Source organism: Arachis hypogaea, chromosome 9, assembly GCF_003086295.3.
Source record: "Arachis hypogaea cultivar Tifrunner chromosome 9, arahy.Tifrunner.gnm2.J5K5, whole genome shotgun sequence".
Lineage (NCBI taxonomy): Eukaryota > Viridiplantae > Streptophyta > Magnoliopsida > Fabales > Fabaceae > Arachis > Arachis hypogaea.
Window position 1 is genome coordinate 32559765 of NC_092044.1, and position 18506 is coordinate 32578270.

Consider the following 18506-nt stretch of genomic DNA (forward strand, 5'->3'; position numbering starts at 1 on the left):
TCGAGATTGGCTTCCACTCCCCTTTGGGTTATCATGAATCCTAGGAATTTTCCGGCTTCCATGGCAAAAGCACATTTGAGGGAGGTTGAGCCTCATGCCGTGTTGTCGGAGACTCACAAATACACTTCCCAGGTCGCTCAGGAGGTTGTCTGGCTGTGTAGTCTTTGCGAGGATGTCGTCTATGTAGACTTCCACTGTCTTGCCTATGAGGCTGCCAAATTTTTGTTCATCAGCCTTTGATATGTTGCCCCTGCATTTTTCAGGCCGAATGGCATCACCTTGTAGCAATAGGTTCCCCCGAGGGTTATGAATGTTGTCTTGTCCTCGTCGGGTCGGTGCATCGGTATTTGATTGTAGCCGGAATAGGCGTCCATGAAGCTCAGATAACGGTATCCCGCCGCCGCGTCGACGAGCGCATCTATGTTGGGAAGGGGGAAATAGTCCTTGGGGCATACTTTGTTGAGGTCGGAATAGTCCACGCACATTCTCCATTTGCCACTGTGCTTCTTTACCAGAACTACATTTGACAGCCAGGTCGAGTAGTCTAGTTCTCGTATGAAACTTGCTTATAGGAGGCTGGCCGTTTGCCTGGCCACTTTCTCTACTCTCTCCTGGGACATCTTCCTCCTCCTTTGGGCCACTGGACGGGTGTCCGGCTTGATAGCCAGGTGATGCGACATGACTTGGGGGTCTATGCCCGGTATATCGGCTGGTGTCCAAGTGAATAGATCTCTATTGGCCCTGATCATTCTTACTAGAGGCTCTTTCAACTCATGTGGGAGGTTCTATTAACAAACATGAACATTTCCTCCGTGTCACCGACCCTGAACTTTTCCAAGTCCCCCTCTGGTTCTGGTCTTGGCTTGTCATCAACTCTGGCGTCTAAGTCAGCAAGAAACACTCTAGACGCTTCTTTAGACTTTTTCCTCAGGGAGAGGCTGGCGTTGTCGCAAGCGACTGCCGTTTCCAGATCTCCTCTTACAGATCCTACAGATCCGTCATCAGCAACAAACTTCATAACCAGCATCTTCGTGTTGATGACCGCTTCGACATCGTTAATCGTTTTCCTTCCCAAGATGATGTTCTAGGCAGTGGAGTCCCGTAGAACCACGAACTCGGCCATTATTAACCTTCGGCCTTGTCCCTATCCTACGAAAACCGGCAGAGCTATTACCCCATCTGGCTTGATGAAATGATCGCCCAGCCCAATGACCCCGTGCCGGTGGGTCGATAGGTCGGCGTCTTGTAACCCCAATGCATCAAACATGTTGCGAAACATAATGTTCGAGTCTGCTCCCGTATCCACAAGGATTCGTTTGACGAGGCCGGTCCCCACCCTGGCCGTGATGACCATGGGTGGGTTTTCAGGGCCTCGTCAAACCATCGATCTTCTGAGCCGAAAGAGATAGATGGAGGCTTCTTGGAACTTCGCTCCGACGAAGAGGAGACTGCCAGGAGCTTGGCGTCTTTCTTGTGTGCCGATCTCGATTACGGCACAGTGTTTTTGGCGGTTAGCACGTTTATCACAGTGAGGCCGTGGTCATTGTCTTCTGGCTCTTGTCGTCGTTTCGCCGATCGAGCCTTGCCTTCCTCATACTGGTCTCGATGTCGTCTCCTCGGCTCCCTGATTAGATGGGAGAATTCGGTCAGGTCGAAGCAGTCTTGTATTTGGTGCCCATAGCCCTTATGGTAGTCGCAGTAGAAGCTCTTATTTCCCCCGGTACGGTTCTTGAGTGGTCGGGGCTTCGACAAGATTCCTTTCTCGGCTATTTGCTGATAAACTTCCATAATGGGGAGGGTTAGTGGTGTGTAATTGGTGAATTTTCCGACCTGGGGAAACGGTCTAGGTGCCTTGCTCGATCCTCCATCTCTGGCATGCTCATTCTGCCTTCCTCCGTCACCTTGTTGCTTGGGTTGGTTGTAGGAGGGCTACTGTTTGTTAGCAGCCATGACTTGGCTGAATTCCTCATTATTTATGTATTCCTTCGCTACGGTTTGGATTTCGTGCATCGCCCAAACCGGCTTTGTGGTGAGGTGTTTTTGGAAGTCCTCGTTGAGGAGGCCGTTCGTCAGACAAAGGCTGGCCACCGAGTTGGTTAAGCCGTCGATTTCTAAACATTCGTCGTTGAACCGGTCCAGGTATTTCCTGGTCGGCTCCCCAGGCCTCTGGGATACCCCAAGTAGGTTAATTGGATACTTCACCTTTGCTATCCGGGTTGTGAATTGAGCTAAAAAGGCACGACTGATGTCCGAAAACTCATAGATGGATCCCTGCAGGAGGCCGTTAAACCACCGAATCGCGGGTCCTGCCAGGGTGACCGGGAAGACGTGGCACCTCACCTCGTCTCCTACTCCCTCCAGATTCATTCTAGCCTCAAAGGCTGTGAGGTGTTCCAGAGGGTCCTGGGTTCCATCGTACCTCATGTCTGTTGGTTTGTCAAAGTGCTTCGGCAACCGGACTTCGAGGATAGATCGTTGGAACGGGGAGGCGCCCATTATCACGGGTCGTCGTGTCCTCCCAGACCTCTCTTCCCCGCCATCATGATCTCGCCCCGCGGGGCGCGTTTCCTTGCCTCGGGAGTAGACGATTGTGTCGTTTCATCTCTTTGGGATAGGTGAGTCTTCCCGGCTACTTTCCACTTCCGTTCTGGAGGCGGAGGTGTGCCGGGAGTGACTCTGGCGGGCGGCTCTTTCTCGGCTTTCGGGAGAAGGGGAGTAGGTGGGGTCGGTAGTTCTTTGGTTATGTTCCTGATCGGCTAGTTATTGCTCCAAGTTCTGCACCCTATGGCGCAGTTCTTGCATTATCCTGGCGCTGTCGCTACCAGTTCCTCCGAAGGGACGCGTCTCTCGTGTCCTCGCATGTGGTTCAGTACGTTGCCGGCAGGATCTCCGTTGCCTTCCTGGTGAGGCGACAGAGGCTACCTCTTCCGCGTCGGCTGTTTGGGCATGGTCTCCTGGACCCAGCACTATGTCCATTTAGGCTTTTCCCCACAAATGGTGCCAATGTGCAGTTAGTCAGGTACCGGACAGTTTGGATAGTGATTTGAGTTGGTGGGATGTGCCTGTTTCAGTGACGATGCTGGAGGTGATCCAACCGAGCAACCGAGGTCTTGTTGTGGAGAGATGGTGGATGTCACCTGCAAAGACACTCCGACGTTCAAGTCAGACAGTGTGCAAGCGAAAAGTGGGTAGGTGGTATGTATGACGTACCTTGGGGGAAGGACAGGTCCTTCCCCATTTATACCGTGTCATAGGTGGACCCTCCAAGGACAGGCCGACTTTCCTCGAAGCTTCCTCACAGCTATAGCGGAGAGCTGTCGAGGACGCGTGTCCGGGTCGTGTAGCAAGCGGTACGTGCCCGACCGTTCGGGTCGGGTTATCATGGGGTCAGGTCGACCCGCGAGTGTTTGGGCCAGGCCGTAACAATACCTAAAAATTAAAATACAAATATAAGATTCATACATGTCAAAAAGCTTGAAATAAAAAAAAGTTAATGTTTGATCACTACAAATTTAACATCATAATAAATAAATTACATCATTAAATATAAAGAGTCTTTAATTCTTATTTTTTTATCACTCTTCACATCATCATCATTAAAGGTTTGAAGGTCAAGATTCAAACCTAAAAATTACAAAAGATAGAAATTAATAAATTAATTAGTATTATGTAAAAAATTAACATAAATGAATATTAAGTAACATATCACTTTTACTCCCTTAGACTATCCACAACCAACTTTAGCCACACATCAAAGATTCAATTATGCTTTCTTTGAACTTTCTATGATGAGGAGAAATTACACAACGACTTGAACTAAAAGCAGATGCAGAAACAACAGTGGACATCAGAATAGCGTATATATCTTTGGCTATTTTTACAAGAACTTTAAATTTCATCTGATTGTTCATCCACGCTTTAAAACATTCACACAAGAATCCTGGTGCACGAAATTGTGATCTCAATGGCGCCAACAACTTGTACGCACAATTGTAATCTCAACTCTTTTTCACAACTTTGCACAACTAACTAGCAAGTGCACTAGGTCGTCCAAGTAATAAACCTTACGTGAGTAAGGGTCGATCCCACGGAGATTGTCGGCTTGAAGCAAGCTATGGTCATCTTGTAAATCTCAGTCAGGCGGATTCAAATGGTTATGGAATTTTAATAATTAAAATATAAATAAAACGTAAAATAAAGATAGAGATACTTATGTAAGTCATTGGTGGGAATTTCAGATAAGCGTATGGAAATGCGTTGTTCCTTCTGAATCTCTGCTTTCCTACTGCCTTCATCCAATCCTTCATACTCCTTTCTATGGCAAGCTGTATGTTGGGTGTCACCGTTGTCAATGGCTACTTCCCGTCCTCTCAGTGAAAATGGTCCTCTACGGTTTCCCGCATGGTTAATCAGCTGTTGGTTCTCGATCGTGAAGGAATAGGATTTACTATCCTTTTGCATCTGTCACCACGCCCTACAGTCACGAGTTTGAAGCTCGTCACAGTCATCCCATCCCAGATCCTACTCGAAATACCACAGACAAGGTTTAGACTTTCTGAATCTTAAGAATGCTGCCAATGGATTCTAGCCTATACCACGAAGATTCTAATCTCAGATTCAGATGCCCCATTGTCAGAGGGGAGTCGATGTGAATCGTTGATTAGAAACCCAAGAGATATACATTCAAGCTTGTCTTTATGTAGAACGGAAGTGGTTGTCAATCATGCGTTCATAAGTGAGAATGGTGATGAGTGCCACATAATCATCACATTCATCATGTTCTTGTGTGCGAATGAATATCTTAGAATAAGAATAAGCATGAATGGAATAGAAGAACAATAGTACTTTGCATTAATACTCGAGGAACAGCAGAGCTCCACACCTTAATCTATGGTGTGTAGAAACTCCACCGTTGAAAATACATAAGTGAAAATAGGGTAGGCATGGTCGAACGGCCAGCCCCCATAAATGTCTAAGATAGCATAAAACTGATCAAAGATCCCTAGTACAATAGTAAAAAGTTCTATTTATACTAAACTAATTACTAGGATTACAGAAATAAGTAAATGATGCAGAAATTCACTTCCGAGCCTACTTGGTGTGTGCTTGGGCTGAGCATTGAAGCTTTCATGTGTAGAGGTCTTCCTTGGTGTTAAACGCTAGTTTGTAACTTGTTTCTGGCGTTTGACTCTAGCTTGCAACTTGTTTCTGGCATTTAACGCCAGAATAGGGCAGAAAGCTGGCGTTAAATGCCAGTTTGCGTCCTGTTAACTCGAGCAAAGTATGAACTATTATATATTGCTGGAAAGCCCTGGATGTCTACTTTCCAACGCAATTTAGAGCGCGCCATTTGAGTTTCTGTAGCTCAAAAAATTCTATTTTGAGTGCAGGGAGGTCAGAATCCAACAGCATCAGCAGTCCTTTGTCAGCCTCTGAATCAGATATTTGCTCAGGTCCCTCAATTTCAGCCAGAAAATACCTGAGGTCACAGAAAAATACAAAAACTCATAGTAAAGTCCAGAAATATGACTTTTGCTTAAAAAAAATAAAAATATACTAAAAACTAACTAAATCATACTAAAAACTATTTAAAAACAATGCCAAAAAGCGTATAAATTATCCGCTCATCAAATCCCTTGTCATTTGGAGAATGAATTTTCTTCTCAAGATAATGATCAAACTCAACATTCACACATGAACCTCTTGTCATTTTTCTTCTTTTAAGATACACCATATGATCGTCATCCCCAAATAGGATTACATTTTCACTTTTATCAACTTCTTTTGTACCAACATGTGACAAATCAGAACTCATCTTTTGATTGTATTCATTAACCAATTCATTACAAAACTGATGAATTCTTTCAACTTGCTTGGAACATTCTATTGGATCTGGGTATATTTTTTCAAATTGAAACTCAACCCCAACTATCTTGTACTTAGGATCTAAAACAACAGCAATACCCATAATGCCGTGAATTTCATCCTAATACTTCTCAAATTTCTTATTCATACTAGATGCCATATTTTAGCAATTAATGGATTCCGAGAAAGTAAAGATTGGAAATAAAAAATTTAGAACAAAAAATAGTTGAGTAACATCATAAAACAACTTCAATCTATCACATATTTTTTTTGGCAAGTTTCCACTCCTCATTACGTGGCACAATTTTATATCAGGGTTCCTTCTGCCTTAACCTAGGAAACACAACTTGACAATTGGATTTTCTATCGTTAAAGAATTCACAAATAAGTTCGCGTTGTAAGTATAGTTTCTAAACCAACGAAGAATCCTTTCGTACAAAAGTTTTGTTTGTCACTTAAGAAAACCCAATAAAAATAAATAACCGAAGTATTCAAATCTCGGGTCATCTTCTCAAGGAATTGCAGGGGAGTATGATTTATTATTGGTTATGGAAAAAGATATATTTTATTTTGGGTTTTTGAAATAAGAAACAAGTAATTTAAATGACAAGAAAAATAAATTAATAATTAAGAAAACTCTTGGCAAGGTATGAAAATTAGAAGTCCTATCCTAGTTATCCTTATCAATTGTTATGAGAATTGCTCGTTGCTCCCACTTAGTCAACCTCAAACTATGAAGGTAAGTCAAGTGGATAAATCAATATGAATCCTCAAGTCTTAGTCAATTCCCAAAGAAAGACTAGAGTTAGTGGAATTCAAGTCAATTAGCAACTTCCAATTATCAATCAACATAGAGTTTGATAACTCAAGAGTCTCTAATTACTCAACCAAAGCCAAGAATATAGAAAGCTGAATAAAAATCATATATCTGAAATACCTCGAATTATATTAAATAGAAAGTTAGATTGAACATAGGAATCCATAAACCAAATTGGCAACATCAAGTAATCAACTAAAGTAATAGAATAAATAAAAGTAGAAGAAAACATAAAGTAAAGTAAAGGAATATTAAACCTAGAATTGAAAAGACGAAGAAATCCTAATCCTAAATCCTAAGAGAGAGGAGAGAGCCTCTCTCTCTAAAAACTACATCTAAAACCTAAAATTGTGAATTGTCAGCTTCTTTGATGAATGGATGCATTCTCCCACTTTATAGCCTCTAATATGTGTTTTCTGAGCCAAAAACTGGGTCAAAAACAGCCCAGGGTCGCTGCAAAGTCACGCGGAAGCGTCGTCCACACGTTAGCGTGGATTGGGTTTTTGCCAGGTCACGCGTCCGTGTGATCCACGCGTTCGTGTCACCTGGCTTCGGGGAAGGTATGACAAATTATATATCGTTTTGAAGCCCTAGATGTTAGTTTCTAACGCAACTGGAACCGCGTCATTTGGACCTCTGTAGCTCAAGTTATGGTCAATTTAGCACCAAGAGGTCAGGCTGGACAGCTTTAGTAGTTCCTTCAGTTTCTTGTATTCCTTCCACTTTTGTATGCTTCTTTTCCATCCTCTAAGCCATTCCTGCCCTGTAATCTCTAAAAACACTTAACACACATGTTTTCAATCATAGCACAGATTTCCGGGAAGGAATTGTGAAACCATACAAATAGTATGAATAAGTATGCAAAGGCTTCATAAAAACCACTCAAATTAGCACAAGATAAAACATAAAATAATGGTTTATCAATCTCCCCACACTTAGACATTAGCATGTCCTCATGCTAAGCTCAAGAGAAGCTATAAGAGAGTGAAGAGGAATGCTATATGAAATGCAATCCTATTTATATGAATGCAACTAAATATGAAATGATTTTACCTACTTGGTTAAAGGTAAACAAATCTTTTAAGAACAAATATGAACTGAATTTCACTAATTCAACAATCATAAAATAAAGTACAAGTAAACTTACAGAAGAAAATAGCTCATGAAAGCACGGAACAAGGAATCGAGCATCAAACCGTCACTGGAAGTGTATACACTCTAATTGCTCAGGTGTTTAAGGTTTGATATCTCAATTTTCTACTAACCTTGCTTTCTAAAGCTTGCTTTTCATCTAACAATTAACAAAAATTTAATGCACAAAATAAACATATCAAAAGGTCTTTTAAGGGTTGTAATGGGGTTAGGGTCAAGGTAGGATTGTATTTGGCCAAGTGGACTAAAATCTGAATCCTTAATTAGCCTAAACTTCCCTCCTAACATAAGACAGTCCATGTAATCATAATATAAAATCAATAACTACCCATTAACTGCGTTTACTACATATTTATGCATTCCAAGTTTTGAGTACAGTACATATGGATTGCTATCGCCATTTACTTTGGGGCATTTTGTCCCCTTTTTGTTTTTCTGCTCTTTTTCTTTTGTTTTTCTCTTTTTTCTTTTTCTATTTTTCTTTTCTTAATAACTTTTTTTTCTTTTTCAATGCATATGATTAAGGTATTGAATGCATAAACATGTTCTTAACATTCTTGTTCATATTTTCTCAAGAATACACAACACCCAATTCTCAAACCAAATATTGGTAAACCCAATTTTCCCACACTTAATTCGTGAGTACTGCCACTAGTCTAAGCTAACCAAGGATTCAAATTAGGGACATTATTGTTTTTCGCTTAGAGTTAGTGATGTGATAAAATAAAGAATAAAAAGGATAAAATAGGCTCAAATTGGTTTGCAAAGGATAATAAAAGGGTAAGGCCATATGGGTATGTAAGCTGAGTGAAACAAGGCCTCAATCACATAAGTGCATGCATACATTAAACAATGGAAATATAGAATCAAGAAAGACAAAGATCACAATTTTAGAGAGAACAACACACACAAAAAAAATATTGGTTGATAAGATGCAACCAATCAAGTAGGCTCAAAATCTCATTGGTTTTGTGTGTTCGAGCTCTAAAACCATGTTCCAAAATAAAATTTCTTCAAACAAGTTTTTCAAAAAGTTTAATTCAAATTAGTGAAATGCTATAAAAATTTTCTTGAAAAAGAAAATATTACTTCAACCAAGTGGTAAAATATGCACAAAATCAAACAAACATGCAAATAAAACAACTAATTTAACAAAGAAAATTTAAACATTGGTGTTGAGACAGGAAGGTACTAACCTACGGAGATCGGTATCGACCTCCCCACACTTAAAGATTGCACCGTTCTCGGTGCATGCTAAGATGGGCAAGAGGACGGGTTGCTACAACTGACACTTTTCTCCAAAGATTGTGTAGGTGGACTTGTCTGTCGCCCCATATAGAAGTTCTTTTCCTTTCCTTTTCCGGTGGCCATCCTGAAAGAAGAGCAAAAGAAGAAAGGTAACCAAAAATAAAGATAAGAAAATAAATAAAGAAAATATGGTTGGGTTAATGCCAAATAATGAGGGTCTCAATTACATGGTAGCTACAACATGCAAGTGAGAGAATAATAGAAGCACATGGCATATCAATAGTGCAAGAATTGCTACAAAGGGGCAAAGAGTGTGGGTAATGCAAGATAGCATAAGCTCATGTCAATGCAAAAGTAATACAAGTATCATAAAAGATGAGCATTGACTTAAATAATATTACCCAACAGTGGAAAACAAGTCACTAAGCACCAAAATATTACCAGAAAAGATATAACATCTGAATATGAACAAGTAACACCAATGTAAAAAAATAACTTTAGAAAAGAAACTAAAAATATGCACAAAATTAAAATATAATGAATGAAAGTATGCAAATAAATTAAATAAAATAGAATGGAAGTGAAGAAAGAGAAGTGAAAGAAAGGAAGAAGAAGTAAGGAAGAGAGGAAGAAGAAAAAATTAGGATTGGTGAAGAAAAGATAGATTCTGGCGCTGATATGGATAAATTGTGCGTCACATGCGACGCAGACGCGTGGATCACTCATTCGCGTGAGTTGTGATATTTTCAAGTGACGCGGACGTGTTGGTCATGCGGACGCGTGACTTGATTTGCGCTAGTGGCGCGAGAGCAGCCTTGCGTTCGCACAACTTTCTGTTTCGTTTGCACATTGCCAAAATTTAGGGTGACGCGTGCGCATGGGTGACGTGCACGCGTGGATGGCCTTACTTCCAAATTGACACTGACACGTGAAGTACGCATTCGCGCGATGGGGCTTTGTGCTTCTAGCACCATTCCAGCCCCACTCCATCCTAACTCTCTGCCATGCACCCCTTTACGTCAATTTGGCGGGGTCACGCGTGCGCGTGGGTGACGCGCACGCGTGGATGGCTGGATTCGCCAACGACGCGGACGCGTCAGGGACGCGTTCACGTGGTCGTGTTAGTGCCTAAGGCACGCCTCCAGCCACGCTCCCGCGTGACTTTCTGTTCAATTCCCTTTTACCGCTAATTCTCCTTTGACGCGGACGCATCGTGTCGCGTGCTTCCTCTCTTTTTTTGCAGTATGCAGAATGCAATGCTGATGTGGATGTTACGAATAATTCCAGGATGAATAAAATAGAATCAAATAAAATAAAACTTAAAAACAAACAAAACGAAATAAAAATTGAAATTGAAAAAGGAACGATCATACCATGGTTGGTTGTCTCCCACCTAGCACTTTTGGTTAAAGTCCTTAAGTTGGACATTTGGTAAGCTCCCTGTTATGGTGGCTTGTGCTTGAATTCATCCAAAATTCTCCACCAATGTTTGGAATTCTAGTAGCCTCCGGGATTCCAAACTAGGCACATAAATCCTTCAAGAAAGTTAAAGCAAGTGACAAGGCCCCAAGAGTGTTGATTGCTAGACTGAATTCTGGGGTCCAAATCTTGCTTTTGCACCCGTCTTCTTGTTGACCATCTTTGTTTCAACCGGGTGGTATGCAATTGAAATTCTCACTGAGACATCCAAACAGCTTCCTAGACCCATTCAATTGAGATTTGTACCAACCTTTGCATGTAAACCTTAAGCTACCAACCATGATGAACCTAGGCTTATGTTGCCAACCATTAACCATCTCTCTTTTATTCTTAAAGCCTCAAAGAGCTCTAAGTTGACCATCCGTCTCTAGTAGCCCATATTCAAGTGGGAAAGTAAAGGATAAAGACAGTAATTTTACCCACTTGAATGTTGTATTGGACGGTAATGGCTTTGGGAGAGGTGCTTCTAATGATCTTGCAAGATCCACTCCCTTGTGCTCTTCTTTGACTACTTCCACCTCTTTGAAAGCTTCTTCAATATCAACCTCTTCCTCTTGGTAGCTTTCTTCTAATTTGATCTCTTTTTCATTGTTCACCAAGGAGCATGGGAGGTTGTGCTTCTTCTTCTTTAAACTCCATATCAAGTCCAATGGAAAAGGATTCAATTGTAGATAAGAATTCATCAATGATTGAATCCATCTCTTGATCATCCCCTTCAAAGTCTTCAACCATGATATGCCTTGGAGGTTGTACACCCTCCTCAACATCAATTTCAAACGTCTTTGAAGGAGGCTCTATAACTTGACTTTCCTATAGAGGTTCAGCATCTCCTAATTCTTCAACCACTTCTTCCTCTTCAATGATTATGGCTTCCTCCAATTGTTCTAATACAAAATCATGTTGCTCACTGTCTACCGGAGTCTCTAGCTTCTCTTTCATGCTACGTTCTTCAATATATTCTCCATATGAAGCCATGGGAGTTCCTTGAGTGTCCGAAAGTCGGGAAGGTAATTGATTTACTACCTCAGTTAAGGCAGTCACGAATTCTAGTACATCCCTTTTCATCTTTGCTTGCCCTTGAAGAAGACCACGAAGGATGTCATCCATTGAAGATTGGGGTGGATATGAGGGTTCATTACTTGGGAGGAAGGGTTCATGATAAGAGGGTGGTTCCTCATGATAAGGATGTGGTGGTTCATCACTCTCCATCTTTTTCACTTGTTGCACCACACACTTCAGTTCCATGTTCTCAAATTGAGATTCTTTAGCCATGAGAGATTCGGGTGCCATTCGGCTTACTGCTCGGTCCAATTGACGAAGGGTTGCTTGAAATTGACCCACTGTTTCCTTGAGACGATCCCTTGACTCTTATTCTGCTTGGATATCATAAGTAGGACCATAAGGCTCTTGGATTGATGGATATGGATGTGGTGTATATGGAGGTGGTTCTATGTATGGTTCGTTTGGCTCATAGTGTGGTTGGTATGGTTGATATGGATTAGGGTCATATGGGGGTGTTTGGTGGTAAGGGGCTTCTGAGTTTGGTGGTTCAAAGGTATGTTGTGGAGGTGGTTCATAAGCATAGGGTGGGGCTTGTTGGTAACTACAAGGGGGTCCACTATATCTATCATCTTGGTATGCACCTCGAAATGGCTCTTGACCATAGTAATTTGGTGGAAGTGGGTTGTCACGAAAGGGTCCACCATAACTATTGTCTTGACATGCATTATGGAATGGTCGTGGTCCATGGTATCTTGGAGGGTGTTGTTGCCTAAAGGGTTGATCAGATCCTCATGGCTCCTTCCATCTTTGATTGTTTTGACCTTGATGCATGTTCCTGTTATAGCTTCCATTCCTTTTAACAGCATTAGAACCAAACTCAAAGCAATAGGGGTGAAAACTCATAATAGCTAATAAAAATTAAAAACAAAAATAAAGCAAATAAACAAGCAAAACAAAATATTTACAATAACCAATAATAAGGCACACGTTTGTGATAAACCCCGTTTTGACGGTTTATCTTGTATTAATTTTAAGAGATTTTATCACCTTCTACCCACATTTATTCAATGAAATAGCATGGTTTTGTGATTGTCTCCTTATTTGTGCTTAGATGTGAAAACATGCTTTTCAACCCTTAATTTGATGGTTTTAATCTCCCTTTGATTCCACTAGATGCCTTGATATGTTTGTTAGTGATTTCAGATTGAAAAGGCTAGGAATGGATCAAAGGAGTGAAGGGAAAAGCATGCAAAGTGGAGAAATCATGAAAAGTCAAAGAAGTTGAACTCGCCCATGGACGCACACGCGCACCTGGCGCTTGCGCGCACCTGCGAAGCACCCCATGGACGCGTACGCGTGCTGTGCGCGTACGCGTCGGTGCTGGTTTATGATTTTTTAATGAAAACATGGCCAACAAATTCTGAAGGGTTGTGGGGCCCAATCTCAACCAACTTTGGCGCCTAAACTGCTATTTAAGGCCAAGGATTGAAGAGCAAAGGGGAGATTAGTTCATTTTCCACACATTAGTTTAGTTTAGTAGTTAGAATTAGTTTCTAGAGAGAGAAGCTCTCACTTCTCTCTAGAATTAGGATTAGGATTAGGATTAGTTCTTAGATCTAGGTTTTAATCTTTGCTTTCTTCTACTTCTACATTTCACTTCCTTGTTGTTAGATTCATCTTCTTCTATTCTTTTGTTGTAATTTCCTTTATGTTGTTCTTATACTTTGTTGTAGATCTACTTTTGTTCCTTCCATTTTCTTTCAATTCAATAAGAGGTAATTCATAATAATTGTTCTTCTTTACTTTTCTATTGTTGATCTCTTATTTTTGTAGTTAGATCTCTCTTTAATTCTTGCAATGTATGTTGTTTACTTTTATTGCCTTTTATGTGTTTGTTGAAATGCCTCTTCTAGATATAGTATAGATTTTGCTCCTCTTGGCCTAGGTAGAGTAATTAGTGACACTTGAGTTATCTAATTCCTTTGTTGATTGGTAATTGGAGAGATTTCTAATTGGTTTGGAGTGAACTAAAGCTAGTCTTTCCTTGGGAGTTGGCTAGGACTTGTGGCTCAAGTCAATTCATCCACTTGACTTTCCTTTATTTAGTAAGGGTTAACTAAGTGGTAGCAATGAACAATTCTCATCACAATTGAGGAGGATAACTAGGATAGGACTTCTAATTTTCATACCTTGCCAATAGCCTTTTATAGTTGTTAGTTTACTTTCTTGCCATTTATCTTTCATGCCTCTTACCAAAACCCCAAAAATAACTCAACCAATAACAAAACACTTCATTACAATTCCTAGGGAGAATGACCCGAGGTTTGAATAGTTCGGTTTATAAATTTAGGAGTTTGTTTTAGTGACAAACAACTTTTTGTATGAAAGGATTATTGCTTGGTTTAGAAACTATACTTCGACGAGATTTTATTTGAGAAATTCTAAACCGTCAAAAATCCAATCATCAAAATGGCACCGTTGCCGGGGAATTGCAATGGTGTTGTGTTATTGGTTATTGTATATATGTGAATATTGTGAATATGTTTGCTTTTTGCTTCTTTGTTAATTTTTAGTTTGTTCTCTTTAATTGTTCCTATTTTTTGTTTTTTTTGCCCTCTCTTGCTATCATGAATTCTCATTTTGGCTATGAGTGTGATTACAATTATGTTGTAGGTGATGAGGACTATAATGAAGATGTGTATCAAGGATGGGACAATCAAAGGTGGGAGGAACCATATGCATATGATCAATCTTCATGGCAACAACCTCCACCAATGCACTATGAAGAAGAGCCATTTTTTGATGCATATCAATCCAATGGCTATGGTGAATCTCCTTGTGATTTTCAAGAACCACCACCATATGCCTATGCATCAAATCCTCAACATAGCCCTCAACCACACTCACAAGCCCATTTTCACCAACCACCTTCATATGACCCTAACCCATATCCATCCTACCAACAACCATATGAGCCATATGAACCACACATAGAGCTACCACCGTTCCAACATTAATCTTTTCAAGAGCCACCCCCTCCATATTATTACCAAGATGAACCACCTCCAATATATGAAAATTTTCAACCACAAGATGAATACTACTTTCCACCACAACCTCCCATGGAAGAATACTCATATCCATTGATCCAAGAGCCACATGATCCTAATCGTATTATCCAAGAAGAACAAGAGTCAAGGGATCATCTCAAGGAAGCATTGGATCAATTTCAAGCAACCATGGAGTGTGTTGTGCAACAAGTGGAAAGAATGGAAAACATTGAACCACCACAATTCTACCAAGAACAATCACCTTCCTATTATGAACCCTTCCCCCAAAATGATGAACCCTTCCACCCACCCCAATCTCTAATGGATGAAACCCTTGGTGTTCTTGCTCAAGGACAAGAAGAGATGAAAAGGGATGTGCAAAATTTCATGGCCGCCTTGGATGCGGTAACAAATCAATTAGCCTCCCAATGCTTGAACACCCAAGGAACTCCCATGGCTACATGTGGAGAATCAAATGAAGAACATAGCATGAAGAAGAGATTGGAAACTCCGGTGGGAAATGAAGGAAGTTTCTTTGTATTGGAACAATTGGAGGAAGCTTTAATTGTTGAAGACAAGGAAGAAGTGGTAGAAGACTTAGGAGATGCGGAGCTTCCATGGGAACATAGAGTTAAAGAAAACCCCTCCAAGATGATTGAAATTGATGCTAGGTTGGATTTGAAAGCGTTGAGGAGGTAAATTTTTCTCACCCTCCCTATTATGATTTGAGTAAAGGAAAAGGTTTAGATAAAATTGTTGAACAAAGGATTGAGATTAAGAGATCTTGTGAAGAGGTGGAAATCCCTAGAGATAGAAGAACGAGGGTTGGTTATGCTTTGTCAAGATCTTTGGAAGCATCTTTGCCTAGGTTGCCATATACACCTTCATTTGAGTGGGTGAAATTCATTTCTATTAGCTTTATTATCCCACTTGAATACGGTTTGCTTGAAACGGATGGCCAACTTAGGGAAGTTTGTGGGATGAAGCGTAAGCGGAAAAGGTTTTGTGGTGGGCGTTGCAAATCAAGACTCATTATGGTTGATGCATCAAACATGAGATATAAAGGTTGGAGTAGTGCTCAAATAGATGGGTCTAGGAGGATTGTTGGCCACTATATAGAGAATTCACCTTACTCACCACCCGGTTGGACCAATAATGATGATCAACCTCAAGATGGGTCTGAAAACAAAGTGTGGGATCCCGGATTAGAAAAAGAGGATCAACTTTGGGAGCCCCAAGCTTGTGAAGAACTCCATCAATACTTGGCTCAATCCATAAGAAATCTTGGGCCACAATGGAGAACCAAGCATTAGTGAGAGTTCCAAGATGAATATAAGCACAAGCCACCTTGATGAGGAGCTCCCCATAAGTCCAACTTAAGGACAATAAATAAAAGTGCTAGGTGGGAGACACCCCACCATGGTAACATCTTTTCATTTTCTTTTTTTTTTGTAAATAGTGTAGAATTTAGTTGCTTTCATATTTTGTTTAGTTAGTTGAGTATATTTGGTAGTATAATATGTTAAATAAGGTTTTATGGTATTTTGGTAGCTGTTTGGAGGTTTGGAATGCTTATATTGGTGCAAAAACATAGGAAAATTTTGAAAAACAGAGCACCATCCACGCGTACGTGCACTACGTGCGCACGTGCACTTGAAGCATTTTCGACCACTTACGCGTCCGTGTACATGGCGCGCACGCGTAGATGCAGAAGTTCCACTCCCAGCTAGCAAACCCGAGAGTTAGGCCTTCACTGTGCGAATGTTGAGCCTCAGGCCCAACACCATCCGCGCGTGTGCGCACCTGGCGCATACGCGCCCATCATGCTGAATTCGCAATGTACGCGCAAGCGCACATGCCGCGCGTGCGCAGATTACGCCACCTGCACTCCTGGTACTTTTACCAGAGAGTTGTGCCAACTCTGGGCCAACATTGGGCCGACGGCCTGGCTGACCATCCACGCAGACGCGCATTGTACGCGTCCGCGCCCACGCCCACATCCCCATATACGCGCTAGCGCACTGTCCGCGGCCGCGCCCCCCTCTCTGTTCCACCACCCGCACGCGCGCCATGCGTGCGTGCGCGTGGATGCCCTTTCTTTCATCCATTTCTTTTCTCCTCTTCTCTCCATTTCTTTCCCTCTCCTTTCTTCTTTCCTTCTTCTACACCTCATCCAACACATCCAAACACCATTGATAACCATTTATTTTAGTTAGTTAATTAGTTAGTTAGTTAGTTTGTTAGTTAATTTTAGTTTAGTTTTCATTTTATTTTCTCTCTTTTCATCATAAGTGTTGGATTATTGACTTTGTTTACTATGCATTGCTTCCCCCTTATTGCCTAAATGCTAATTTAGCATTAATGTTTTTAGACAATCTTTGTTGGATTCTATGATTGACGTTATATTTTGCTACTTGGTCTTGAGTTTTTCATGCTTATCTTTTGAAAAATACCAAGTGATGAGAATTGCCTTCGAGCTTGTAACTCTTCTTGAATTACATGATTTGGCCACCATGTGATTTGAGCCTTATTTTGTGATTAGGCAACCTCTTGATGATGGATGATGATGTGCATTTACCTTAATGCATGGTATTTCATGATCATATGCATCCATATGTGTTTGACTTGAATGCTTTCATGCTTCTTTAATGCTTGTTTTACCTTACAAGTTTACTTAAAGCATCTCAAGTATACTAGAATGAGTAAAGTGCATGCTTCTTTGGTGACATAGCTTTTTATGCTAATGTGTGTTCTAAACCGCGCAATTTAGAATTCACACACCTAATATTTCTTAATGTCACACTAATTCACTCACTCAATTCTAGTGATTTACCTCATTCCAACAATTATGCTTCCTTGCTTTTGTATTACCCTATCTTATGGTGTTATATTTTTGTTTTTCATGACGAATGCACCACAAGCAATAACGGAAGCAAGACTAAGAACACACAACAACTCGGAGAGTCGCCGTACCTCCTTGCTCATCTTTGAGTGCACCGAAGACGGTGCAAACTTTTTAAGTGTGGGGAGGTTGTCCGACCAGTCGGCGATTTTAGGTGACAAATTTCTAATCTTAACACTTTTGCATTTCATTCTAGGATTTTAGGATTTTTACTTGCATTTTCATAGTTTTGCATATATATACACAATAAGCTTAGTCAAAATAATGAAAATTTTCAAGAATTCTATCTATAGGGCACCAATTGATTTGAGTGAAAACTTTTCATAAAACTTGCTTGAAATATATATCTTGTGGATCATGTTTTTGAGCTAAGAACACAAGCAAGTGAGATTTGAGCCTAATGATGTGGTTACATCTTATAACCACTTATTTTCCTTCTTGTGTGCATTATTCTCTTTCTATGATTGTAATCTTTGATTCGTTTGATTCTTTATGTCCATTATTTTGTGTATTCATGCATTTATATGATTGAGGCCATCATTTCATTGAGCTTACTTACCCAAATAGTCTTACCTTTTATCTTCCATTGTTAGCCAATTTGAGCCTACGCTTAACCCACTTGTTCTTATTTTAGCACATTACAAGCCTTAAAGCGGAAAACAATAAAAGTCCTTATTTGGATCTTTGATTAGCTTAGGCTAGTGTGTGTGAGTATCATTCAAGTGTGGAAACCGTGGGACATTGGGTGAATAAAAAGGTAATTTTGTATTGTTATTGAAAATATTGGGAATTGGGTACATGCTCATGTATTGATCAAATGTATAGACCTTATGCATTGATGCTCTTGTATATAGAAAGTAAAAAAAAAGAGAAAAACAAAAGAAAAAAAGAAAAGAAAAAAAATAATATGGAAAAGAAAAAGAAAAAAATTGAAAAAGAAGAAAAAAAAGTAATAAAAAGGGGACAAAATGCCCCAAATCAAAGTATAGTC

The 18506-nt window shown here is 40.5% G+C and overlaps 1 protein-coding gene across 1 annotated transcript; it reads right to left on the minus strand.

Moving 5' to 3' along the window:
- Positions 1-1929: 1929 nt before the first annotated feature.
- Positions 1930-2496, minus strand: LOC112709068 (uncharacterized). Its single transcript, XM_025760969.1, has one exon. The coding sequence runs from the start codon at positions 2494-2496 to the stop codon at positions 1930-1932; it is 567 nt and encodes a 188-aa protein (XP_025616754.1).
- Between the last annotated feature and the right edge of the window lie 16010 nt (positions 2497-18506).